The 27114-nt window shown below is 44.2% G+C and overlaps 1 protein-coding gene across 15 annotated transcripts in view; it reads right to left on the bottom strand.

The window, feature by feature from the left end:
* AKAP13 (A-kinase anchoring protein 13) overlaps positions 1-27114 on the bottom strand; it is a 235136-nt gene that overhangs the window by 23730 nt on the left and 184292 nt on the right. For all 15 annotated transcript variants that reach the window (XM_016151661.2, XM_016151658.2, XM_016151655.2 and 12 more), the window contains 6 exons: positions 22322-22364; positions 19870-20002; positions 13191-13365; positions 6136-6203; positions 3883-3949; positions 240-375 (listed from right to left, as the gene is read on the bottom strand). In XM_016151661.2, the coding sequence (XP_016007147.2) occupies positions 240-375; positions 3883-3949; positions 6136-6203; positions 13191-13365; positions 19870-20002; positions 22322-22364 (622 nt within the window). The remainder of the gene's footprint in view (positions 1-239; positions 376-3882; positions 3950-6135; positions 6204-13190; positions 13366-19869; positions 20003-22321; positions 22365-27114) is intronic.

Consider the following 27114-nt stretch of genomic DNA (forward strand, 5'->3'; position numbering starts at 1 on the left):
AAAAATTCTGAAATACATCATCTTTTTTCCGAGTTCCACTCCTTATTTTTATCTAAACTCAGGGTCTTTGAAAGCGGGGCCGAGTCACGACTAAAGCGTAGGACAACCTGGCCCGTCCATGGTGTTTAAAGGGGCCCCTTGTTACAAAATGGCGGCCACGAACGTGCCACGAGGTGCGGCCGGCCCCGCCCCGCCCCGCCCCGCCCCGCCGCTTGGGGCACCAACATGTCCCCACTTACCCAGCAATGTTCTGTATAGAGACGCTTTTGGAGAGCGACACACTCTGCTGGGACCGTCTATTTGCAAAGATGGGGGCGACAACGGTTTCATCCGCCAGGAGGACTGCGGATCGCGGGCGCTCCTTGGGCTGGGAGGCTGTGAAGGAAGAGAGGACACCGGCTAGAGCACCTCGGATCCCCCCCACCGGCCCTAACTCACCCGGCCAAGGCCAAAGGGAAGCAAACTGCTTCGGAAGGGATTTGCCCTGGGAGCGAAAAGGGTCCAAAAACTCTATGGAGAATGATTTGGCAACAGTTATTAAAACTGTAAATGCCTGTAGCCTCTGATCCAATAATTTCATTTCAAGGTACATTTATTTCGTAAAATAGCTTTGTATCTGCCTGAAATGACACAGGTCCAAAGTTATTAGATGCAACATTGTTGATAAAAACAAAATATTAGAAACAATACAAATGAGTACCCAAGGCAGACCAATAATAGAATACTCTGTAGCTTTAAAAAAAATGAGGACACTCACCATCAACTGACACAGACTGACATAGATCTCTAAGATAATATATTGAGAGGGGTAAAAAAACAAGGCATAGAATAAGGTGAGTGTACAACATGCGATCTTTCATGTTTTCAAAAAAGAAAAATTGAATAATCCAAATTGGTAGTTGTTTTATTTTTAATAAGGAAACTTGAAGAAAATAAATATAAAAAGAGTGATTACCTGTGGGGTGGGATGGTAATTAGTCAATAAGAATACAGAATCTCGTGAAAGTATCGTATATGTAAAAGTTTAAACTAATTCGAAATAAGATAAGGTGGAAAGAAGTGGATGGATAAAAGGGACCCCGGAGATCACCGAGGCCCGCTTTCTTGGGGAGCACCTACCAGCAAACACCCGAGGTGCCTGTGAGATACGCAGACCCCGACCCCGCCGTCCTGCCGGGGTGGGGCCTGAGGGTTTACAGACCTAGCCGCTCAACTGACTTCTCTGCACACTGCTGAGAACACAGATTTCGACCAATTCCTTTAACTTACAGACGAGGAAAGTGCAAGGCTTGCTCAACGCCACACGGCTCACTCGTGTTCATGCTGTGTATTTCTCCTGAACACGACCACAGGGGAACTGGAGTTCTAATGTTACGCTAAAATGGTCGCACTGGCGTTTGGGCAGAAAATTATTTTTCCCCGGCAACTAAGAACTGCATTATCGGTCCATCCCCAGGGGTGTTGGGTCAGGAGCTGAAGGAAGTAAGACTGGGGCAGCTGTTATGACTTCACAGTATTTCAGGATGTTTGTGACTTAATAAAAATTCATAAAACCATTAGTTTCCAAGTTAAATCCTACTTAGTGGAGGTGATCGGGTTAACGCACAGAAACATGCTACGCCACAGCACGCTCAGGCCCTTCCTGCGGGCGCCGTCCCAGCAGAGACTGAGGGCTGCTGATGGAAACGGGGATGTGCCCGAGAGCTGGGGAGCCGGGCGTATCCTCAGGGTCTTAGAAGTGAGCAGGGCGAACCTGATGGAGGAAGAAACACTGGTCCCTGCAGAATGCTAAGGATGTGGCGAGGTCGGAAGGAAATGATGTTCTGATGAGGAGAACTGTGTGAATGGAGGCAGGAATGCCCACACCGCGCTGAGGTAAAAGGCAGTAAGCAGAAGAAGACATGAACGGATGCACCCGGGGGGTCGGTAGGTTGAAGCAGAATGGAGTCATGCCATGGAGAGCATTAAAGGTGGTGAAGAATGACATGAACCACTCCGGCACAGGCGGTGAGAACAACAGCGTTCCCTTGTTGGAAACCAGTCTGTATCCACTCCAGGAAGTGACTTCCTTTTCCCGAGCCTCACTTTCCTTACTGGTGATGACGGCGTTCCCAGGAGCAGCAAAAGCTAACAGTGAGGGGGGCCGGCCACCGAGTTCTTCCTAGCTGTGCCGTCACTTAGAGCGCCACCTGCTGATACCACTTCACCCTCTTACAGACGGGGAAGAGGAGGGCGCTGTAGTCAACGTCCTAGTCAACGTCCAAGGTTTACAGGGCTATCAAGGGAGGTGCTGGGACTCAAACCCATACAACCTGAGCCCCCGACCTGGACTCTTAACCACTTAACTGTCTCAGTGGCACGAAACAGGAATAAGAATACTTGTGAGGGTCAGAGAGAACAGACACAAAGACCTGGCATATAACAGGCATTTTAACAATACGTTATTTTATCTAATGTGAAAGAACAAAGGTTTCTGAAACAAGGGATTCTGTCACAGAAAAGAGTACAAGGAAGATCAGACTTGTAAAGCGTGCTGGAATGGGTTGGGTCACTGACTGCAGTGCTGGTCAGTCTGCCGGAACTTCCTCTTTAGTTAGCTCCACGCAAACACTGATTGAACTGGAGGCGGAGCGCTGAAAGGGAATTCCTGCTCTCCGGTGTGGGACAGGCTGGCACGGCCGCCCCGGAATTACTCAGAGCAAGTGGGTGCAGGCAGACTGCGGGGACACGGGATTCGGTGCTGGACCACCGCCACAGAGCGAGTCGTCACCTTTCCATCGGGGGGTGGGGGTGGGGGAGGTCTTGCCTTCCATTTGTACAAACGCACCATCTGTGAAGCGCCACAAAACCAGGTGCACCGTGCAGAGTGGTGGCTCTCGAACAGATCCCTGGGCTCTGCCTCTGGAATCTGACTCAGGATGTCTGGGTAGGGCCCAAGAACTCACCCTTCTCCTTAATCCAGGTTCTACACCTGAAAAACACTGCCTGAGGGTTTAAGTCTCTTACAGGTTCCCATCTGGCCAATTACGATATTCATTACTGCCTTAATTATGGCAGAGTCAGCAACAACGGTCTCTGGGGAACTGGTGGTTACAACGTGCTGTACGTCTATGAAAGAATACTGTGCGGTGTCTGAAACAAGAGTTTCCGCATTATAACATGCAGAGATCTCAGAGTGATACTGAGTGGAAAAAAGAAAGAATGGATAAGCAGAGGTCCTATCGTCTCAAATTCAACACACAAAACAGGAAGAGATTGTCAGAGATATAAACAAGTCTAAAGATATCACGGATCAGAAAGATATGCATTACATATACTACAGTGGATGCTAAGGAGAGGAACGGAATGACATAGGGAGCGGAGAATGAGAAGGAAAAACCGTTAAGTCAAACTGAAGTGGAGCCTTGCAGGGCAGTGAAGATGGTTCGATGAGAACCGGAGAGGGCGAGTTACTGAATTCTGTGGACAATTTAAGGTCCTTGGGCGGGGGGGGGGGGGGGGGAAGATTTACAGAACTTCACAGTTTATAATGAAGTTTAGTATAAACAAGATCTCACTCGATTTACACAACGGCGAGGCACTGAAAGTGAGCACAGCTGTCGGCTCGGGGAAGAGGAATTTTAAGATGCACAGCCGTCATCTGCGTAGACAGGCAGGGCGGAGGTGCTGCCCTCTAAGTTAACGCACACACTGACCAGAAACCTTCCACGGGAGTGTGAGGGTAGAACGTCACGCTTCCGGTCAATGAGTTTGCCGTCTCCTCTGACTTACCATAAAATAAGGATTCCTAATCTGATTAATAACAAATGGATGACAATAATGTGTTTACGTCCTGAACTAGGGGGTCAAAAGGAGTTACAAGAGGGGGGCCGAGCTACTCACCCTTGTTTCTCATGATGACTGTGGGCAGGGATGACGTGTCATGGGCCTGAAGGCTCCCTTTGGGCTGCTGAAAGAACACACGGACACACACACACACACGTGAAGACGCATTTACAATGGACCTTCTGTCCCGCTGCAAGAAGCCCAGAGCAGATACAGAGCTGGGCGCGCCCCTACTTCCTGCCGAGCTCCTTGCCATCGGCCCTCGGCACCCTATGTGTGGGCTACAGTCACCCCCACTGGCTTTTCTCAAAGCCTGTCAGGCACCCTGGTCCCACTAATGCTGTCTCTCCTGCCTGGAACAATCTTCTCGCCTTCGCAGGCAGGGCATTCTTCTAGTTCACGACATCCGAGAATAACCTCCGTGGTAAAGCCGTCTGTTAGCGTCTTCCTGTTCTCCTCGCCCAAGGCAGTGACCGGCAGCCCCTTAGAACCCTGTGCATGCCCCACGTAGTTCCTTCCTCATACGGTCACTGTCTGCTTGCCCATCTTCCCCACCAGCATGCGAGACCCGTAACACCCGCATCTGTGACTTTTTCATTTCTACTTCTCCAGTGACTAGCATGTACAAGGTGCTAAACGAGTCTTAGGTAAAGTGCTATTTTTAGTTAAGACTTTTGTTGTGGCATTTAACAGAAACACTTTGTGTGAGAAATTACAGATTGAAGCAATCAGTCCGAGATAACTCATTAGCGGAAACAGGTCACTTCCAATATAAAATGGAAGTCCCCCTTTCAGGTTATATTCTCTTATGTGGGAGATGCTGTATCTCGTTATCTTTCTATCAAACCTAACAGATTCTCAATACCTATAAGCCTTATCACAGATCACAAACTAACCCCACAGGGGCGGGCAGGTCACAAATGACAGCAGCCAACGTGTGGGGAGGGTGGGGGCAGAGGCGATCTGGAACTTGCACATCCCACCTGCAGGGGGCAGGCGCCCGCCACTCGGCTCCAGGTGCCGATCACCTGCCATTCACCTCGCAAACATTTCGGACCTGTAAGCCACGTGCCATTCTAGGTGCTTCGGACCCATCAATGACTCAAACATTGCTGACTTCAGATTGCCTGGCAAGTCTGTGCTTACGTTCTAGTCGGGAGAAGGTACAGACCATAAAAAAAATAAATGAAAGAAATACAGACTGTTTAAAATATAGACTCTGCGAAGGTGCTAAGTGCTATGGAATAAAGGAGAACTGGGAATGCTGGGTAAGGGGAAATACCGGCGTTGTGAGACCTTACAATTTGTCAGGAGAAATTAAAATCCAAACTGATAACACAATTTTTAAATAATCGTGTTAACTCAAAACTTAACAAATTTCATGGGCCAAACAAAATTTATCGCCGGAGTATAGCTAGCTAGCTGTTCACTATCTTCACACCAGTCAGTGCTTCTTAAAGTGTGGTCCTTGGACCGTTATCATCACCATCGTCATCATCATCGTCATTGTCGTCATCGTCATCTGGGAACTTATAAGAAATGCAAATTCCTGGGCCCCACTCCAGAATCTGGGTATGGGGTGCAGCGAGTCGTCTTTTAACAAGCCCTGGAGGTGATTCTGATGTGCACTCAAGCTTGGGGCCACTGCACTAGATAAATGTATGTGGTGACCCATGGAGCATAGGATACACTGAGCATCTGTGTGAACAGATGTAGCCGAAAAATACTCTTCTGACAGAGAACAAAAAGACACTTTTGGGTGATCAGGACACTCAGGCACTCTCAAAGGGATGGCTGCAAACCCAGGCTTGTTTAAGGGCCACCTGATAAAGAGCGGGTTCCCCCATACGACTGGCACTTCCTATCCCTGTGTCGCCGTATCGGAGACGTGTACATGAAGCCTGTGAGGAAAGTGCTCCAGACGAGCTGCGGGTGGCCCTAACGCGCCCCAGGCCGCCAGCATGCCAAAGCCCCTACGCGTTTACCTGCTGCGCTCACGGTCCCACGTGAGGGAGCCAGCCTGTGAGCAGCAGAGCAGGTAAGCACACGTGGTTAAGAAGGAAAGCGCTTGCACAGTGCTACACAGATATTTAAATCAGAGAAATGTATACTTAACATGGAAAAGTTCTGAAAACAGTTTCTAAAAGGTACGGATTCCTGAGTGTGTGAAGAAGACAACTGATCCCTTCGGAGACAAGTTATTTTTTCGGTAATTCCGGTCTCAAAGTTGGTGCCAAGTGATTAAAATAAAAATCACACCCTCAGCTCTCCCGAGTTGATATTTGACTGGGCAAGCCAGAAATGTCTTACCTTCATTTTGACCTTTGCGCAGGGGGCCAGACTTTCTCTACAGCCTTTGTGGACAAAAGCACTGCAATCTGGAAAGAAACAAAAAAAAGAAACCCACGGAGCCATTAACAAAACAAACAGGTCCTAGCCTCAGCCGCCTGCGGGGTTCCCGGTGCAGTCGCCCAGGCGTCTGACTGGGACCCTGACCACAGTTAGACTGCAGTCATCCCTCTTCTAGGAAGCTGGCACGTACAGTTACTTGGAGGTGGAGAAACAAGACTAGATGTGATTTCTGATAAACAAAACCAAAAGTCTGGAACTCTTCGGGCAGGAAGCTGAGAGACTACCAAAACTAAAACTAAAAGTGTCTACTGTAGATACGCAAATCTAAGTCACAAGTAAGTACACAAAGCCACTTCATGGGACTGTGAAACGTGTACGACTGTCACACATACACTGAAGCTGAAAATCTACCTGTTTATGTCCATTTTCTTGAGGTCTTATCTACGAGCTTTTTGCAACCCGCCCCAGGACAAGAGCCAAGAAGAAAGGCCATGAGAACTACCCTAGGCGCCTCTGGGAGCTCTGACTCAAGGGAAAGTGGGAGGCTTTGCTGAATGAGGAAGCAGACACCACGATTCACCAAGGAGTCATTTTTAACTCGACTTCTGTCCCTCAGCCCCTTGCCACCGGGGCCGCTGATGTAGAAACCCTGCCCTCTGTACCTCAGACGGCCATCGCCGGCTCTCACTGCTGCTATGAAGTCATAAAACAGAACTGTGCAAGGAGGCCAGAGGCGAAGCAGAAACAAATGAAACATCTGGCTGTGGGCACATCCAATGACAGCTGCCTCTCCAGGGAAACGCTCCCTGGGAAAATTAACCAGATGCCATTCAGGCACCGCTTGACCCAGATTCAGGAAGCACCACAGCTCCTGCCTATGTCGACTCACTAATTATGGGCCGGGATGCTCTCAGCTCACACATGTTGATGGGGGTGGATGATGGGGGAAAGGGTACTAGAATGGAGACTGCTAGGATCCCGGACCCCAAGGGCCTCCCCATTGCTTCCTCAGCAGCTGCTCCTGCAACGCCTGCTTGGTCCACAGGCCTCTTACCTACCACCACCAACCACACTACCGTGACGACCTACGGTTTTCTCCGCCACCGAGGGCTCCTCTGGGCGGCGGCCCTCCATCCACTGCCAAATCTTCCAGCACAGCACCTGGCTCACAGCACCGAGCAAATGTCTATTTGAGACTGATGTCTTTTATCCAAAAGCCAAGTGCCCTGACACAACCTTGATTACGCTATGCGAAATGTCAACAACTTACCAACACTAAAAGGAGTGCAAGGAGAGCAGCTACCAAACTACATCAGACCTGGGTCCTGGCTCTGCTAATTAGTTCATGCGGCCCTCTGCCAAGTGCCTTCTCTACAAGGCCCCAGTTTCCTCATCTATAAAATGAAAGGAACGACCACATTCCCCCCCAAGTTCCTTCTGTCTGTGATTCTCTAAGACTCTACACATCATCTCTTGAAGAAAGGGTTGTCTCATATTCCAGTCATAAAGGTGCATTTTCTCCTTTGCTTTAAAGAAAACCGACACTACTTTAGGCATCTACGTACAGCACAGGAGGCGGTGGATTTGCTTGGGAACGTGCCACCAATGCTGACCCACAAAAACGACCCGCCAGCGCGCCGTGGACAGAGCTCGTGGCTGAGCTGCCATCTGCTTCTTTCTTCCCAGTGGCCTCCGTCACTCTACCAAGAATTAGGCGATGCCAGTTTTTTGAGGGAGTCTTGCTATCACTTTAAACCGACTTCAGCAATATTCACGTTCTCAGGGAAGTTCTTGCAATTTCAAAGAGAATGCCAGAGGATGAGTCGCACGAGCAGAAATAATATTTAAAACGGGCTTCTAGTAAACAACTCTTCACACAAATTCACTTTTTTTTTTTTTTTTTTGCTGAGACACTTCCCCCCATCTGCAAGCCAGCCGAAATTTTAATATGCTCTGTGACACGGTCCCGAGACTCAGTGATAAACGGCGCACACGGACATCCGCCTAACGTACTTAAGCACCTACTTGAAACCACTCGACTTGTTGCCATGCTGTGCTGGACTCAGCTCACAGCGGTGGCTTTCGTGGTAAGCGTGGGTGGTTTAGAAACTTCGGCCCCGCCAACACCGGCCACAGTCATGAGGTAGAAAGCCTTATTCTGTTTTGCAAAACAATTACCAAAAACACACGAATCGAGCACAATTCTAATATATTTTCAGGCTCTCTGCCACAAACCATACCATGTTAGGGAGAGAGCAAAGAACTGCTTGGCCTTTTTGTTTTGTTTTGTTTTTAAGATTTCGTAATAGCTGACAGCAATGTGCCTTCATTTTTCAAAGTTCTTGAAAAAGATCTCAGCATGGTGATTTATGGGAACAGAAATGTCCTAATTGGAGTCCCCTGAACATAAAAGTGTTACAACTCAAACTTCGACTTCTTTTCTCACTATAAAGAGGTATCACACAAAACAAAAAAATACGAAGGAAAACCCACAGGACTGGGAACTATCGTCTCTGTTGCTGCATCTTTTTTCCCTTTAGCCTCTCCTATTGACTAACTCAAGTCTTCGGTGAACTGTTATGTACTACGTATTCTTTCTTTTTCAGCAGAAACAATAATTCATCAGCCAGGCTGGCTTAAGAAAATCCGCTTTATAGAATGACAAGGGGAGCGGCCAGGCCAAAATGAGCTGAAATTACAGAGTGGCATGAATATTCAAGAACAGCTTCTAGAGCAAGGGCTGTCCTTTGAGAGTTTTCTACAGGGGCCGGAAGGAAAGGCCCTTCTCCAGATACCTGAGTTCACTAATCGCCCTCAGGATATGTGCTGAAAAAGTCTCACTACTCTGCTTACTAGAGACAGACCTGAGCAGCAAAATCAGCCTAGAGAAAATCCTCTGGTCCTTCTTAAAGAAACAGGCTGAGGGGTCATCTTATTTAAGGCTAGAAAGGTGTAACTTCTTCCTATCATTTCAACCCTAACCAAGCAAACTAAAACAGAACAAACAACAAAAACCATTTAAATATGAGCAATTTAGAAACACAGGCTCCAAAATTCTTTCTGCAACTTGTAGTTAAATATCTTTGGGGAGTGTGAGATGCTGCCTGGTCTGTACCGATAAAGCTTAGGTACAAAGGTATGTAAGATGTTCTTGGTGGCTGGTGTAATAACCACAGAACAAGAGAAAAGCCACAAAAAAGAGCCAAATCATCTTAGCCGAAGTGCTTGTATAACAGTAGTTTTCATAAGGACACTGGTAAACAAAAATGAAACAAAATGAAAATGCTCTGCTTGACTAAGAACTGACTTTATTGATTAGGCTCTTCTTTCACCTTCCTTTCCCCTAAAAAACAAGTTTCTTTTCTTTAATCAATTATAGGTATTTAACTCTCCCATTTGGGTAGTACACTCTAAATGCCTATGTAAAAAGATGCATTTCCGATTAAGACTCAAAATCCAACCATCACAAACATTCCAAACTCTTATGTTTCCTGCTTAGACTGTAGCTGGTCTACTTGTTTGTTTATTTTTCATCAGGAGAAACAACCTACCACAAAAGTACTCAGAAGCTGCTAACACAACAGAAAACGAATCAACAATAATCTCAATATCATTTTACATCTGTTTAAAGCAAACAAAACAGAACCACTTGCCAGATGCAAAAACCCAAACCTAACAGATTCCTTACTCTTCTGAAAGACTCGCCAGGCCTTCCAAAGACCACACTGTTTGTGGTAACTGGAAAGAACAGCTGATTACTCCGGGGACATTTTACTTAACTGAAGAAGGAAGAACTGAGGAGACACTCCTTTCCTTTCCCCATTAAAAGTGACCTGATCCTAAAAGAAGTGTGGATTTTTAGCTGAGGGAAAAAAAAAAAAAGAAAAGAAAAGAAAAAGAAAAAAGCCAGGTCGCTTCTAAATTACTTTGAAGTTGTCTTGACCAGGGCTTCAGTCTCTGCTTTCACTGTTCTTCCCCCTACCTACCCGCTAGGAGCGGGTGGCAAAGGAGGTGTAGGGAGGCTCTGTGGCTCCTTGCTACTTATTCCTCGTGTCTGTGACCATGACCGTGTCCACCTAAGTCCACATAAGGGACTCAGCTTTCCACCCATGATTATGATTCCAGTGGAGTCAAGAGATGCTGATTTGCTTAAAATATTCTGTCCTGTTGAATCTCTTAGTATTTGCATGCAGAAAGATGTATTAAAGTGATTAATGACATTTAAAGACAGGTGGCAATGAGTACCAGCCGTAGTAACACGTCATCATGACTATGCGGCTGACCTTTCTAAACCAGGGGTGAAAACTGAGCAGCAGCCTGGAGTAAGAGGCCCAGGGGTCGACACACAGAGTTACGTCACGAGGACTGCCCGGGGGGTGGATGACTAACCGGAGGGATGCTACATTTCTTGAGGCTCCTGGGAAGATCCTGGACATGGGAAGGGATGGAGGGAAGGGGAGAAAGAGTCTGAGTCCCCAGATTACTCAAACTTTCCACTTCCTGCCAAGATAACAGACGGCGCTTCACACACACACTCGCTGCAGGAAGCTGGAGAGAATGAGCTAATTGCTTTATTAATTCTGCTCTTTGGGAAGGAACTACACATTGTACCTTTCCTTTCGAACTTTAATTTTTTCCCTCTACTTTTTGTAAGCGGCAGGCTGTACTCTGTCACGCACAAACCTTAATGCCACCACTAAATGTTGAGCCTATCCGAACACTACCTCTGGAGTGCAAAGCTATAGTTCAGGCGGGGAGCACCTCAGTGTCTGAGGTTGGGTGGTATGCAAATTGAAAAAGGTATTTTTGAACCACAGGTGTACACTGGGTAACAATTAGGCCCAATCGAAATGTTCCTTTTTGCTGTCTGATTCTTTCAGTTTAAACTTCCAAACCATTACATCTTTTTCCTTGTTTCTGCTGAGCAAGGAGAACTAAGACGACTTGTAACATTTTAGGGAGATCAAGCAATTACCGTAAATCAAAAAACTGCTGGCATAGGACGTTACGACAGTCCCTGCCCCAGACCGACTCTTCGAACGGAAGACTCTAGTGATGACACATGCACTCCATGAAGTAATTTGCTTCCAAAAGAAACAGACTCTTTGGGTGACTTCATATTAAAATTTGCAAGTCAACCCAAATATAGTCCTATCCTACTTATTTATTATAAACACTGGGGGCATAAACCTAGTGCCAGTTTGCTATTTTACTGGTTTTCTTTTAAAGTCTTAAGTGAAATAAAATAGCGTGTTATCAAGTAGGTAAACTATTTAGTATAGATTTTTGACTTAAAAATTTTAATATTCACTTTTAAAGTTAGTAAATTAGAGCAATGAAATTGTTTTGATGGATCCAAAAATGAGAAATCAGAGAGAGGCACATATGATACTTGAAATTCACATACTACCTTAGCATCTACTTTATTTCTGCATTTAGTTTTGTATATATAATAGAAAACACTTTCATTCACAGATAAATTGGTGCAAATGTTAGTATTTAAAAAAATCGCTCGCCTTGCAATCACATTCTGTTTTTCAGTTAATTAGAGATGGAAGGGAAAAATACAAAAAGGGAAGCTGATAAGCTAAATTTGACATGTCGATGTTAAAATTTGGTTGCACTTTTGAGAATATGTATTTTTTAGGCAGGTTTAAAATTAGTTGAAAACATAAGTAAATTCAAACATCTGTGGAACTTCCAAAACACTAGTTGCACAGAAAACATTCTGAAAACCACTGCCCCAACTATGTGATGATTTAATTACTGCAAGGACATGTGGCCGAGACCCTAAGTCCACGCGTTTCAAACCTCCTACATCCAGGGCCCCTGATCAGTATCAGCCCCCACACAAGTGATTCCCCACGGAGTGCTCTGGGCTCCTTGGGCCACAGAAGTTTCCAAGAGGCATCCCAGACCCCTCTCCAAGGGGAAGTCTAGCACCCACGATACTGACAGCCTGAGTGGGTCCACAGTCGGTGGAGCCTTGGCTATATGCTTCATCATGCAGGGAGTCCAGGGAGAGAGAGCTTCTCTTTATGTTCAACAGGAAGAGGTGTCAAGAAAAAACTGGGTGTAGGACACCTGTGGTTAGGAGGTATAGTCTACATTATAGTGCATATTTTTGCAATCTGATAAATCAATCACATACCAGTGGCAGATTTAATTCTGAGTCATGGCAGTCCAAAGTAGACTAACACTTGATGTAATTGAGGAGGATAAAATTCAACTGTTTTAACCTAGAAATAAATAGGTATGCAAAAACCAATGGCCGACTAAGACAAAACACACAGACATAAGTCAAACAGCTTTTTCCAACCTGAATTTAAACTGAAAATTTGTGTGGAGCTAATCGTGCAAAGCGACATCCATTCGCAATGACCGTAAACCACAACCTGGCTGGTTCTGCACTAAAACGGTAGTAGAGTTCAGGGGCGGTGGCCACCGAGATATTTGCTATCTGGCTCTTGACACAAACAGTTCCCTGACCTGTGTCTCCGAGTAGTAGCTTATCGAAACCAGGAAGCGTGCTCAGTTAACAGACTTGGTTTAAGGTAGTTTTAAGCAGGTCAGCGATAGGTCAATATGGAACATCTCTGCACACACACATACTCATCCTTGGCGGTCTCCACGACTGGATGCTGGTAGATGGCCCAAGCTTATGATACCAAAGTGCCGGAGTAAAAAGCAAGCACTTTTGACCTGACAGGGGACTGCCGGGTAGCTTTAGGGTTTAAGGCCTTGAGACTGTGTTGATGTTGACACAGAGTTATGGAACAGGTAGTGGCTTAGGGACAACAGAACAGAATGTCTGAAATCAGGGCACTCTGAAAAAAACATACAGGCTCTATGTTCTACATCTATTTCTTCACTGTTTAAAGAAAAATATAAAAAGGGCTACTTCTCCACATAAACAATTAAGAGATACAAGGGGTGGGATGAACAGGAAATGAGGAACAAGCTTTCCTGAGCCAAGAGAGTCCCCACCTTACAGGAAGAAGTGTGTCTCTTACTTGCACAAGTGTAGGCCTCCTTGCTGGTGAACGGCTTCATACACTGGCCGCAGCTGATCGGACCCACCATAGGAATGGAACTGAAAGAGTGACCATTGAGAATCTTCTTGTCCTTCTCCTTCTCCTTGGACTCTTTCTCCTTCTCCTTAATTTTCTCTTTCTCTTTTTCTTTTTCCTGCCAAAGAAAAGAAGCAACAGTTAATTGAACACTAGAAGGCCGTCCCTTCACCTGGGCAACCCAGGTGGCACGTGGTCAACGGCGGTTGGCGAAGGCTTCTAGACACGAGTGGGAACACTGTCCCAGACAATTCTTATATTATTAACTTGTTAGCATTCAAAGCTACATCAGAAAAACCACAGGAAGACTGGGCAGGCTAAACAATTCTGTCAGCGGCTGAACCAGGGGCTATTTATACCGACAGACACAATGCCTAAGGACCGACCGTGGACAGAGGCTTCTAGTGTCTGGGATGGCCACAAATCCTGCTCAGTACGCCGAAGCACAGCAATGAGTTTAGGGCCAGCTGCAGGCAGGGGACATTAGAAAGGATGGCAGCGATGCTGGGATCGGTCAGAGGGAGAGGAAAGATGACCGGACAGCACAATAAACTACGGAGGGTCCTCTCTGACTTCCTCCTCCACGCCAATCACGCGTCGCGAGTGAGGGCATGTCTCTGATGTTTTCTCCCTTACTCTAGCCAGAACAGTAAATATCCCCCACGTACACATGTTCAGTTTTTGCTAATTAGAATTTCAAGGCTCATAAATGTCAATTTTTGCCCAATTTTAAAACTGGAGGAAGAATTTCAACTCTGAAAACTTAATAGTGATGCGTGCTAGATCCTTAATAAAATATCTAAAGCAGCCAGGCACATTTCAGGGACACAGGACTAGCAGGAGGCTAGGACCTGGGGTGTAACTGTGCTCTCTGCAAAAGGTCCTTTACAAGCACTGTCATTCAGAGCACTCGGCTGGTTGATCAATATCAACTGAATAATTTCCTTTCAAACCACCTGGACCAAGAACTACAATTTAGAGGTAGGAAGAATGCGTTCACTAGTTGTCATAATCAAGAACCGTGGGGTGCCCATTCCTGGGGAATATAATATTACTGCTGCAATCTAAAAAAAAAAAAAAAAAAAATCCTGGAAAATGCATCCCTTTGTCAGTGACTATGACTACTGAACAACATGCATTCTGAACCAATGTCTTCTACATACATTATTTCATCTGATTCAACAACTCTGAAGTGGGAAGGGTGGGCGTTACGCTTTCCATTGTACAACTGAGAAGATAAAGACAATAAATAACAGCTAGGTTTTTGAACAGTTACTATGTGCCACGTACTGTCATAAGCAATTTATATGTATTTTTTCATAGCAACCCAATGAAGTAAGTAGTAGTCATCTCCATTTTGCAATCGAGGAGATGGAGGATTAGAGACTGTTTTTGAGACCATGCACTAATAATCGCCCAGGCTGCAATCCACATATGGCTTGGCTGGCTCTAAAGCTCAGTCCCATTCACGTCACTCCAGCCAGGTGCTGGAGTGGTTTGTTGACTCACAAAAAGTCACACACAGCAAATGATCAGCAGAACTCAGGTCTTCTGACTTCCTACTCAGAACTATCGAATACAGTGCAATGGCGAATGCCTGCTAAGTCTATGATTCACGAAAAGTCTTTTTTAATAGAACACATATAATAAAAAGCTAAGAGCTGAACTGCTACACTTTAGAACTGTAAAAAATAACAAGAGAGGAAGGGAGAATAACTAATGTACTTCACTTTACAAAACAGGAAACTGCTCTGGGTGAAAATTAGTAACTAGCTGTAAAACTAATAAAAACCAATAATAAATATTGAGTTCTTCAAGTAATTTCTTTAAAGTAAATTTCACTGAAGGCTTTTCCATGCACAAAATTTTAAACTGAAAAGTATTTGACTTTCTCGCTCAAGAAAGCTAAAGCATGCTCCAAGAGCAAAACAAATTTCTGTCAACTTATTCTCTCAAGCCTTGCAGTGATCTTTAAGTCCGACTAAAAAATATAATATCCCCAATGTTTTGCAACGACCAAAAGCAGTCCTTCCAAAGATAAAAAACAAAGCAAAACAATAAACTCCACCGTCATCTTTTGTGTCTATGAGAATTTAGTGCTTTAAAGAAGTCAGGTGCTTACCTCCCCATGATTTGGTCCTATGATTCTCACTGTTATGTGGGGCACTTCGTAAAACCGACCCCACTTTACCGACATGATTCGACCCCCATGCCAGGAAACGTTCTCTCACAGAAGGAGGGGTGCATGCCGGCACGGCAGAGCCCGGCAGCCTCGCGGGCCGCTAGAGAAACCGTAAGAGGAAGCCAGAGACGCTCGAGAAAGGGAAGGAGGGAGGGCTGAGGCTACTTGTTTCCTTAACACTAGCTTAAGCATTTGAATGCTGCCAGTAAAGCCAACTACAGCAGTTGCAAAGAACACAGGAAATAAAACAAATTCTCCAAAACACAGTGCGTGTGCATGGTGCCTGAGTTTGTAACATGGGAACAAGAACTGAGGCAAGGGTCGAGGCGAGTTTTTAAGCACTGGAAGTTAAGGAACACCTCTTACCTGTTTTAAAACAGTTTCGCTTTATGAAATGCAGTGTCTTACGAAACTGCTTAGTGCAGTCGCCTGTGGTAAAGTGGTGATCGACTGTGTTTTCTGAAGTTTGACTTTTCCGCGCTTAGCAACGGCCAAAATGCCTTCACTGTGTGCCAGCGGAATAAAAGCTAGCAGGATTTTAAGGGAAAGATACCGGTAACAACCACACTAGGATAAGGTGAAGCGAAATAATTTTTTACTATTCTAAATCTACCATTTTAAACAAGCTATTAAAACCTGAAAAATCAGAGACCGGTCTGGACAACTGTGAAACACGCTGCAATGAAAGGACTTCACAGATCTTTAAAGGAACAAGAGAGATGATTAGATTCAAAACACTATCTTAAGCCTTTGCAAACAATCCCACTCTAGTGGGCACCTCTGAAAGGCGGAGGGGTTCAGTCCTTTTTTATGCAGACCACAGGCACCAGGGTGGGGAGTACATGAGCAGCAGGGCAGGCAGGAGTCTGCCCCTTGCGTCTGAAAGAGCCTGCTTCAAGTCCGCATAAGAATGTGTCTCAAACATTTCTAATCGTTCCTAGCTGTCTGCAAAGAGGAAGGAAAGCTTAGGGGGAAAAAATCGGTGTGAAAGGATGGTTTAAAGAAGGTCACTGCACTCCTATGAACGAGAACATTGTGCACAGTAGTGTGTGAACACTGTAGCAAGCAAACTGACTTAGCAGGAAGCAGTACTCTCTCTCAAAAGTATTAACAGACAAAAGCAGAAATTGCCCGTCTTCCTGTTAGAGACTTCCTGTTTGGGCTCTCCCCGTTTCGGAAACAGATTCAATGCATTTATCTAATAACGCATGCCGATTATTGACAGTTCCTAAAGGAACATGCGAAGGATCAGCATTCAGTTTCTCGAATTATGTATCATCCATCATGCGTATGTGGAGGGACACACAGACACGCCCCCTACCCCGCCCCACCCCCAGTGCACGAACTGCTGCATTACCCTGGAATGCCAACGATTTGCCACCTAGTGGCTGGCTTTGGCCTCCTCTGAATATTACCTAAGAGTTGTTTATCATCACGTATAATAAATTAAAAGCAGTTGACGTACCAACTGTACTCTATCTAGGATGATAACTACAAAGTTACTTTACATGACTATACAGCATGCTTAATTAATTATAAGGAAAGTAGAAATTTCTGAGATATTCTTAAAGACTTTACTAAGAGTTAGAAGTATCGGTTTAATATAATCTTCAGTAAATAATGAAATTTTTCCTTTAAAAGAAGTAGGGATGGTTACATTGTACAATAAATTAATGAAAGCAGCTCAGACGGGCTCTAAGAGCATCTCTTTAAAAAACAATCTAAAAGAAGTAAAAATGGTACCTTTTCATAAAAAAAAAACTAGTGTTAACATCTATGGTAACTTTTCTAATTTTTTTCTCACATATGGAGAAGCAATATTATTGAATAGTTAAGAAAAACAGAGTGAGCATCATCATATCATCATCGTCGCCATACTAAGAAAACATTCATTTATTTTTGTGTTATCGTTTAGGGAATGAAACACTCCCGCCTGGTCAAGCTCTACTGTGGATGGAACAGCACAGAAAGACAAGACATTTAATGCAACTTAGAAAGGTGCTGCTTCACTATTTCCCCGATTTCTTACTATCTTTTGGTACACTGACAAAAGCCAACTATTCTGTTAGAAGGTCTAAAACAATCTTACTGAAAGTTAGCAACTATGAAAGGTGACTCAACTTCTTCATATATTTGGCCACTGGGGCACTCTAAATGCCAGACTGTGTGAAATGGATTGCAACCTGGGGTTACAGCTTACATGATTTTATTTATTTTTTTTTTTTTTGAGAGTTTTCACTGCTAGAGAGACAGCACGAGTCCCCAAAGATCAAATCTTGAGGCCGAGGCAAAGAGGAAGCATCGCGTTGCAAAAGGGTGTTATGCTGACAAGAGGTCAACTGCTAGTTTCTGCCAGTGAGGACAGACTTCCCTCTAACCTAAATTACACCTTCTTTTCTCCTGCCTTTTCTCTTCATTCTCCTGCTAGCAAAACCCCAATCCTGCTTGATTATTAAGAGTCAAAAAGAAAAAGACACTGTTCAGCAACAGATTTTGTCTAAGGGGGAGCGTGAGATGAAGGGTAGTGGAGATGGGCCACCAGAGGCTCTGCCTTGTCTTATCTAGTTCTGTGACCCTAAAGCACACTTCTCTGTCCTTTAGTTCATAAAAAAGAAGGCGGGATGAGGCTTTGTTTTAAAGGTCAGGTTCCAGTTTCTAAATTCGGTCGCACGCTGCTGTGCCGGAGTCTGTTCGCATTACCTCACCGATGTGACAGCGGTGGGCTCACAGCTCAGCCCTGGGAGTCAGTGTCCCGGGGGAGAAGAGCGGAAAGGGGACTCTCCACTTACTTACTCATCTTCCAACTGAACGCTGAAGATTCCAGTTTAAAAACAAAATAAAGAACCGCGAAGACATTCTGAAATCATCCAAAACAGATCACACATTTCTTTGTCAAGGGAAAGACCATAAGCCTCAGTTCTTTTAGGTGCTTGCTAGCAGCCAGCAGAATGCGGACACGACACAAGCCACTCACAATACTTGGTTAATTTTTATTGGTCTTTCCGAGGAGATTTTATTTTATGGATGCCAACCACTGTCCGAATAACACAGGCTCTGATTTAAGCCTTGCTGCCAATATGCAGAATACTGATAGGCATTCTGGAGCCATCTTTAGAACCTTATTTTTGAAGTAAGTATGAATACTTAAAAATATGATTATTCTAGAAACAATTTGAGAGACTCTTTTAATCCTTTCCTGTTTTTCTCAACTGCCCACTTTCTGTCCATTCTGCACTTGGGCTGGAGAAATCAAGACACGACACAATTCTGGCGGTAGTTTGTGTAAAGAAACTCCTCTGAGTGACAAGGCAACCATATTTGCTAAAAGAAAGAGATTTCATACAAAACCTACTAAAATGAACAAGCTCTATTTCTACTGGCCCATTTAACTGAAGGCTAAAAAGCTTCTTTCTCTCTTTTTTTTTTTTTTTTAAGGGGGAGGAGTGTGGAGAGGTCAACTTTTACAACAGAATTCTTGACTTCAGTGTTTATTTACTGCTTATGTTTAAGTATGTACGTATCTGTACATATGTATACACCCCCACGCTGCATACACACACATGTGTGCATACATAGTGATTCCTTGGCAAGAGCATCTTAATTGATTTCTACTTCTTTATTTTATTGGAGGTGGGCAGGTAGGTGGATAAATGGAGTGTAAGGAAAGTGGAGGCAGAAAATTTTCCCCAGCACTGGGAATCAATATAAGTCCTTTACTTCCTTTCTTTTAAAAATACCCTTAAAAAAAAGAAAAAGCAGAAGAGTAGTGATCTCTACATGGGGCTATTATGAGAGATTTTCATTTTCTCTTTTTATATTTTAAGCATTCTTACAATGAGCATGAAGAAATTAATACGAGGCAGAAACATTTCCACATACCATTTTACCCACTGAAGCACTCAAGAGGATGCACGACACCGTGCTCCTAGGTAGGGACAGAGCTAAGGGTCTGTATGCCTTAAGAGTCCTTATTATTCTCTGTGGGACAATCTTTCCAACCTCCAAACCCAAATAGAAATATTTTCACTCCCTTGATCATGGCATAAAACCCTTCGGCTGCCTTTTAAACCTGACCTACTGATTTAAGCATTACACTTGAGAGTGTGGGATCTGAACCTCTGTTCCCCGTTGGGGACACACACCCAGATCAGGTGTCGTGCTCTTAGGAAAGGGAGGTGACAGTCACCTTACAGGCTTAGGGAAAGGATGACGTGAGATGACGTACGAAAACCGCTTAGCACGTGGTAAAGACTCAACTGTCGGTATTACCTCTTGGTGCTACTTTTCTTTTAAGTATTAGGATACTTCAGACAACATCTCTGAGTTCATGTCCACACGTCCCCAACATTCAACCAGCTTTCTGGCGTACGCAGGCTGCGGCAGGAGCCTCCTGAGAACCGAACGAGGGGTCGCACCGGGAATGCCCACGGCGGTACTTACTTTGCTCTTCTTACTGCTGGACATTTTATTCTTGATGTAGCTGAAAGTACGGCTGACTTTTGTTCCGCTCTTCCCCTCGAAATCTTTCTTGGAGGGGCTCTGTGGCAGGAAATTATAGTTCTCTTCCGTTATACTAAATAAAAACAAAAATACTGATTAAAAAAAAAAGACGACAGAAGTTAATTTTTAAAAATTAAAACACCTTATAGATACTCATTTGTACCCATGTTTGCCATATATTGTTTTAGCTACAAGTTGGTCAACTTACACAGTCACATGAAAATGGGGGCGGAGTAAGAGATGGACAGAGGCTGCTGAACGGCTTTGCACCGTGACATGTGAGCACAGAGCATACGGCAACAGGCGCCCATTCCCCCTGCCAAAGCCTGGCTACGTTTTCTCGTATCAGTCGTTAATGTTATGGTAATGGATTTTCAGTGATCTGATGATGTTAGGTAGAAGCTAGCTGTCAAATGTGCTTTAATTATCTTATCTAAAATTTCTCAATTGAAACTGGCATTCAATTAAACTTCTTTGCATCAAATAGGTTCTTGAAAAGAAACTCGTAAATACGATGGAAGGACAAACTTGGTTGTAAACCAGGGAATCTTCATGACTGACTGCGTATTCGAGTGGTCTGAAAGCAGAAATCGCAGGCCTTTAGTTTTTCGGCATCAGCACTGCGGCCTGGTGAATACTGCCAGGCATAATCTTAGGGAGGTATATACTGAGTGGCAGGCAAAGCCGAGGCAGACTGCAGAAAGGTCCATTTTAAGGGTTTCATATAACCCCGTATGTACTAATTGACCTGTTCAGGAAGCCAGCATATGACCAAAGTCCATCTATGATGGTCGTGTTTGGACCTCAGGAAATGCACAATGGCCGATTCCCTCACAGAATGCTTTGCAGGTGTACGCACAGTTCATTACATAGGTAAGAAATCTATCTATACTACTTTTTCTAGGTAAGTTATTTTAGAACTTATCCACAGAAAAGTAGTGTTTATCTCAAGGGCGTCTGTAAGAGAACAGATAGCAGAATGCTTGGGTGTCCTCATCGGTAGCTAACGTCCCTTTAGATATGAAGTACTGTTTATAATATAAAGCTGTCTGTTACTAAGATAAAGGGGAAATGGTATGAAACCACCACTTTAGAAAGGGCAGAGCAATCATAAAATGACAGAAAAGCAAAGGGAAGCATTCATATCAAGACAGTTCTAGATCGCTGAGTCATAAGAGATGCCTTTGTGAAAAGGGCAACCTACAAAAATGGCAGACCAACAAAACCCCAATGATGCTTTAGTTAGAATATTTACTCTCATAACCATGATAAGAGGAATATAAAAACAGTGAGTCAAAATAGAAATCTTTTGCCTGCTGTCAAGAGCCAATTTACTGAACTTGGACAGAGCTGTGTATATTGTGCATAGAGAAGAACTCAGCTTGACAGCTTAAAAATGCTAAGAAGGTAGCAGTACTGAATGAATGTATACATACAGGAGTCTCCCCATATCTGCAATTTCATTTTCCAAGGTTTCAGTTACCCATGGTCAACCACAGTCCAAAATAGTAAATAAAAAATTATAGAAATAAATGACCCGTAAGTTTTAGAGTGCATCCTGTTTTCAGAAGCACGATGAAGTCTCGCACCGTCCCGCACAGGACGTGAGGCACCCCTCTGTCAGTGTGTAGGCTCCCCGCCAGGCACTTAGTAGCCGTCTCAGTTATCCGACTATCTTGGTATCTCAATGCCTGCCTGACCCTAACAGAAGCCTAATGCTTTGTCACAATGTCTACGTCATTCACCTCATCACCTAGGCATTGTATCATCTCACGCTGTCACAGAAGAGTGAGTCCAATAAAACAAGATTTTGAGAAAGACCATATCCACATAACCTTTGTTACAATATAGTATCATAATTGTTCTATTTTTTATTCGTTATTATCATTATCTCTTACTGTGCCTAATTTACAAATTAAACTCTATCACAGGTAGGTATGGACAGGGAAAAATTGAGTATATATAGGGTTTGGTACTCTCCATGATTTCAGGCACCCTCTGGGGCCTTGGAACACACTCCCCGTGGATAAGCGGGGGACGTGCCACACACACAAATTATGAAACAAAATATCATCAGACTTAGGAATTAGAAATCTCTATGAGCAAATATAAAAGTTCATCAAGTCGAACAGGTGTTTTCTCACGTGAGTGCCATCAATCACCATTACCACTGGGAGAGTGTGAAGAACAGACGTGGAAAACCAGCGAAGACCTTACTTAAAAAGGACACGGCCTTCATTACAAACCACGCCAGCCATTATGCCAAAGTCATCACTCAAGAAAGAGTCCGATGAGCTCAGTTGACTTAGTTTACTTAGTTAAATGCCCTAAGACATTTTGGATTTCCCTGATTTTAACTTGGGAAAAGGAGTAATAAGTAACTATGTAGTACCTCTCCGTCAGATTAGCACTGGTACTGTGGAAAGGCCGTGAACCTAGAAGACAAAAATAGCAGAGAAAACGTTAGAACCAAACGAAAAGATTACACCCAAGAACAGACAGGTGTTTAAAATATTTACAGTGGCACAGACAAGGCAGAGATAGCATTTGAAAACCAGTGCACAGCACCTTCTCCTCTTAAGGGTTTAGAAGAAGGAAAAATTAAACGTGAAACCCTCACATCAGACTGGAAACAGGCAATAGGGAGTGAATTTTCCTTGGGGCGGGGGGAAAATGTAATCCAGGATTCAAATAACTGATCGAACCCCGAACCAAGTTTTTTTCCTAATCTTCAAACATACATGAAATGTTTAATTCCTGTTTTTATCAAATGTTCAGTTCCCACAGGCCATCTTTCTGAGATGATGTCACAGAATGGATACAAACAAGGAAACTAAATCTCTTATTTTGTATGCTGTTAATCTTGCTTTCACTTACTTTTATTGTAAAACTCTAGCTAACGCGTATCTGATACGGTCCTGCGTGTTCCTGGAAACGGGAGAGTGAGGAGGAAGGAGCGCCCGAGCTGGCTTATGAGGTCTTGGCCCTGCTGCTACTCTGGGCTGAGATCTCCGGGTTCCGTCCCCTCGCCTGCGGACTGCGAGGGTGCTCGTCTCCGGGCTGACGGAACGAGGAGGGCACACGCGGCCTCCTCCTTCCACGACTGTCAGACCACAAGCTGAGGCAGGTTGTTAAAACTAAATCTAGGGCGGAGCTAGCAGGACAGTGAGCAGAACAGAAGGAACGCGACCATTATTTTATCTCCTGTATGCACGAGTTTGAGTTACTTTAGAGGAAGACCTCAATCACACAATGAAAAAATGGTTTCCAGTTGTTCGGAGATCAGGGATAGAGATAATTTAGTGTCTGATTCCAGACAGACAAAGGTTGCTTAGTATAACTATTGTTATAATGTGAACAAAACACAACCTTTCTCCTTGAGTTTGGTTTCCAGAATCTCTGAGATGACTGGCAGTAAACCAACCCTTAATGAGAGAGATTTAAGGATGTTCCACTACCAGATCACCAGCATTTGAAACTCTTTAAGTCCCAAACTGTTCTAGAATCTGAACAGAAATGCAAAAACTGTAGTTATTGCTGAGCAAGTAGCCAACAGGCGAGAACAATGCGTAAGACATTTAATGAATTCTGAAATCTTCAAAAGACTGCTTCCTGGAGTTTCTCTTCGACCTATCTGGGGTGCGTCCGCTTCACGGAGAATGCACGGCAACAAGAGCCAGATGAGAGAGAAAGATGAGCACAGGCAAAGCAAGATCTGGGATCTGCGCTCCCAGTTCTGCATGATGTGGGTTGAAACCGTCAGCATTTTAACCTCCGGATGCCTTAATTTACTTAAAGAGACAGACACACACACACCCCAACAGTATGGGTTAGATCAATGGCTTTAAAATTTTTTTCCACCCAAAGGAGCCTTGAATGTTATGAGAGGCAATAAATTCTCCCAGGCTGTCAGGTCTGTTGTACACTTAAGCAGACGCCTAGTAAGTTATCACCCTGGAAATAGGAACAAACTGAAAATAAATTCAATAATGAAGAAAAATACCAACTAGTGCAGAGCCTGGCTAAGATTAAGCTCCCCATAGATTTTTGTCAAATAAATTAAAAACCGAACAGATATACAATTTAGCACTAGGAGAATCTATGTGTCTGTCCTATAAGAGTTTCCAACTTTTTCATTGCTGAAAAAAATTCAATTCATTTACTATGATCTCTTAGATGTGGTTCTGAAGACAGTGATTAAATGTACCAAAGCCTCTGAAATTCCTAACGCGTCATCAGGTTTTCAGAGCATCTCAGAGTATGAAATCACTAATGTTACTTCCGTGATATAATTACAGACTAAAGCAAAGAAAGCTGTCATTGAAGTCAGCCTCTGAACTACTGGTGCAGGTAAATAGCAGATATCAAGTAGACCTTTGCCAAAGACATGAAACAACCTGCAGACCTAATACACTAACGTTCCAGGGCTGGAACTGCTGGATGGACGTGCTTACTACTTTTCAAATGTGTACATGGAACGCTAGTCTCATGACACGTTATACATAGCCATGCACACGCTGTAGTTACCTGGTTAAAAAGCCTGGGAAGCACAGAGACTGAACACTGCCTGGGAAATTAACCGTGCACACGTTGCAACTGGAAACCTGCCTACGCCACATCTGGCCACGGACCGACAACCCCTTCTGTTTCTTCCTCTCCCCCGACCTCACGACGTAATTCTCACTGGTATTCCCGCGTTTAAGGAGTACATTTTGAGGAATGCTGGATACTTGATTCGAAAGTTCCTTCAAGCTCCTCTACTTCTGTGATTGCGTCCTGCTGGACTGAGTAGCTAGTGCTGTCGTATTCGTCTATCAGCGGCAGAAGTACTATGAGATGGCGGTTTCATTCACTGCGCTGACCTAGTTGCTTCCCAGGGCATCACGAATACTCAGAAACAGCCTGGAGAACTTCTGAACAGAGTTAAAGTGGACTGTCACAACTTCCCCATTACAGATGGTATAAGATGGTATAAAGCGAATATGGTATTGTTTGCTTTTTTTTTTAACCAAACATCTTTTAATTGTGAAAAACTATTGAACTACCTCTACTTAAAGGAAATTAGCTGAACTCTGTGTTTATGCACTTAAGTCACTTTAAGAACAATGCAGAAAGTCACCGTAAGTTTAAAATTGTGAACATGTTAAACGTTAATATTTAAATATTAAATAATTAAATATTGCTGAAACTTCAGGTCAGCAGCGGTAGGGACTCGGGGCACTCAGTAGCATGCATGCGGTAACTGCCCAAGACTCGCACTATATAAAACGAAGACAATTCATTATTTAACTTTATATTAGAAATGGTTTTTCCATTAAAAACAATCCTGGAATACTACAGAAATCTTACAAAATTGAAAACTGATATTCATGAAAGGGGGGATTCATTTCCTTTCCAGGTTTACTAAAACTGATGCCTTCGTAAAGTTTATTAACCAGGCATTATCAAGTAAACGATATATTAATCTGAAACCTACAGTGCAGTAAAAGATGGAAAAATAAAAGTTCCAAAGGAAAGAAAACAAGAGGAAAAGGTGAGAAGTAAAAAGTTTATCATTAACTTTTAAATATCACAGGTGGACATCTAGATATCTGCTCCACGAGACAATAAGCGGACAAGGACAAATGAAAATTACATCATCGAATGCAAAGTTTAATCTGCATCTGCTATGAAATCGGTGCTCAGCATTACAAAAGGTACCAGGTGGGATGGCAACACCTCCCTTTTGCCTTTGAAGACATCTGTGTCCTGGGGTGCTATCTCATGCCCTGGAATCTGGCCACTGGGTTAACCAGCGTAGGTGGTGTACAGAAGACAAAACTGTTTTACCAAATTAATTTCAAGGCAAAGCACAGAGACAAACGGTTTAGAAAAGACGGCATGCAGGGGATCAAAGTCCTCAAGCACCAAACCTACGTAGCACTGTCAGTGCTGGTCAGAGCCTAGAGAGCAGCCACCTACTCCAGCGTTGCTTACTTACGAGGCGTCTCCTCCTCATCATCACTGGGCAGGGAAGAGCCAAGGGAAAAGAGAGCTCTAGACTTGAGGAGGAGCGGAGAGACGCTGACGGAGAAGGGGATCCGCCTGGCTGGCTGCGGCTGCTGCCGGGCTGAGAGGCGGGTCGACAGGAGGCGTTAGAAGAGGCACAGACTACACCGGGGCAAAGTAAAAGGTGCGGCGAGCCCATGAAGAACACAGTAACGTCACTGACCTGCAGGTGCCCGGAGAGGCTGGGCGGATGAACCCTGTAATGCACGCACGCTTTCCGTTTTATTTTTGATTATGCAGAATTCTAATACGCTTAAAAATATTCACCCAACCAACGTGTGCTTGTTAGATGATGAGAACGAGAGGTAAATTATTTCTAACGGTCATTATTCATAGGTGGAGTTTTTTCCCTTTGAGGTGAAAACATCTGGAGGTGCTAGCAGTGTCCCTCACCTCTTCTCCCTCACCCCAAGTCTCCCCATTTACTCCCGCCTGTACAGTGTAATCTGCATCTGCCAAACACTGGGGGCTCACAACTTTCTATCTTCACAAGCCAGATCTCTCCTTTGGGCTCCAAACTCATTCATCTCACCGCTCACGGGTGGGTGAGTGTCCCACAGGCAGCTCAAACCGAACAAGAACATAGGTAAACCCAGCGATTCCCCGGGACCTGCTCCTCCTCCTCCAGTTACCGCTTGGTCAGTGGTAACTAATCAAAACGGAAACCTGGGCGCTTTTCTCGAATCCTTGCATCACACCTCACTCGGTCCTTCCGACCGACTTCGATAGAATTCTCTGAACATCGGCTTCTCCCCTGTGCCCCTGCTCTCGGCCCTGGTTCGGGACACCAACAGCTCTCATTTGAATTCTACAACAGTCTTCCTCCACCAGCCTCTCCGCCCCAACAGGGTCTTCAGCGTGGTCTCTATGAAGTGTCTGAATCAATTAATCAATCGATTTAATCAACTTACATCACTCCACTGCCTGCAGTTAAGCCCGAATTCCTCGGTCTTGCTTTCCCCATACTAAGTCACCTAGGAAATGCCTAGTTTTCTTTCCGTATCCAACTCTGCTATTACTTCACCCCAAATTAAAATGTGTGTGTATGTATGTATATAAGACACACACACACTTACTAACTATACATTCCAGTCTTGCAATTTAATCAAAAGACCAATATAAATACTCCGTCTGCCT

The sequence above is a fragment of the Rousettus aegyptiacus genome, unplaced genomic scaffold (genome assembly GCF_014176215.1).
Source record: "Rousettus aegyptiacus isolate mRouAeg1 unplaced genomic scaffold, mRouAeg1.p scaffold_m13_p_14, whole genome shotgun sequence".
Lineage (NCBI taxonomy): Eukaryota > Metazoa > Chordata > Mammalia > Chiroptera > Pteropodidae > Rousettus > Rousettus aegyptiacus.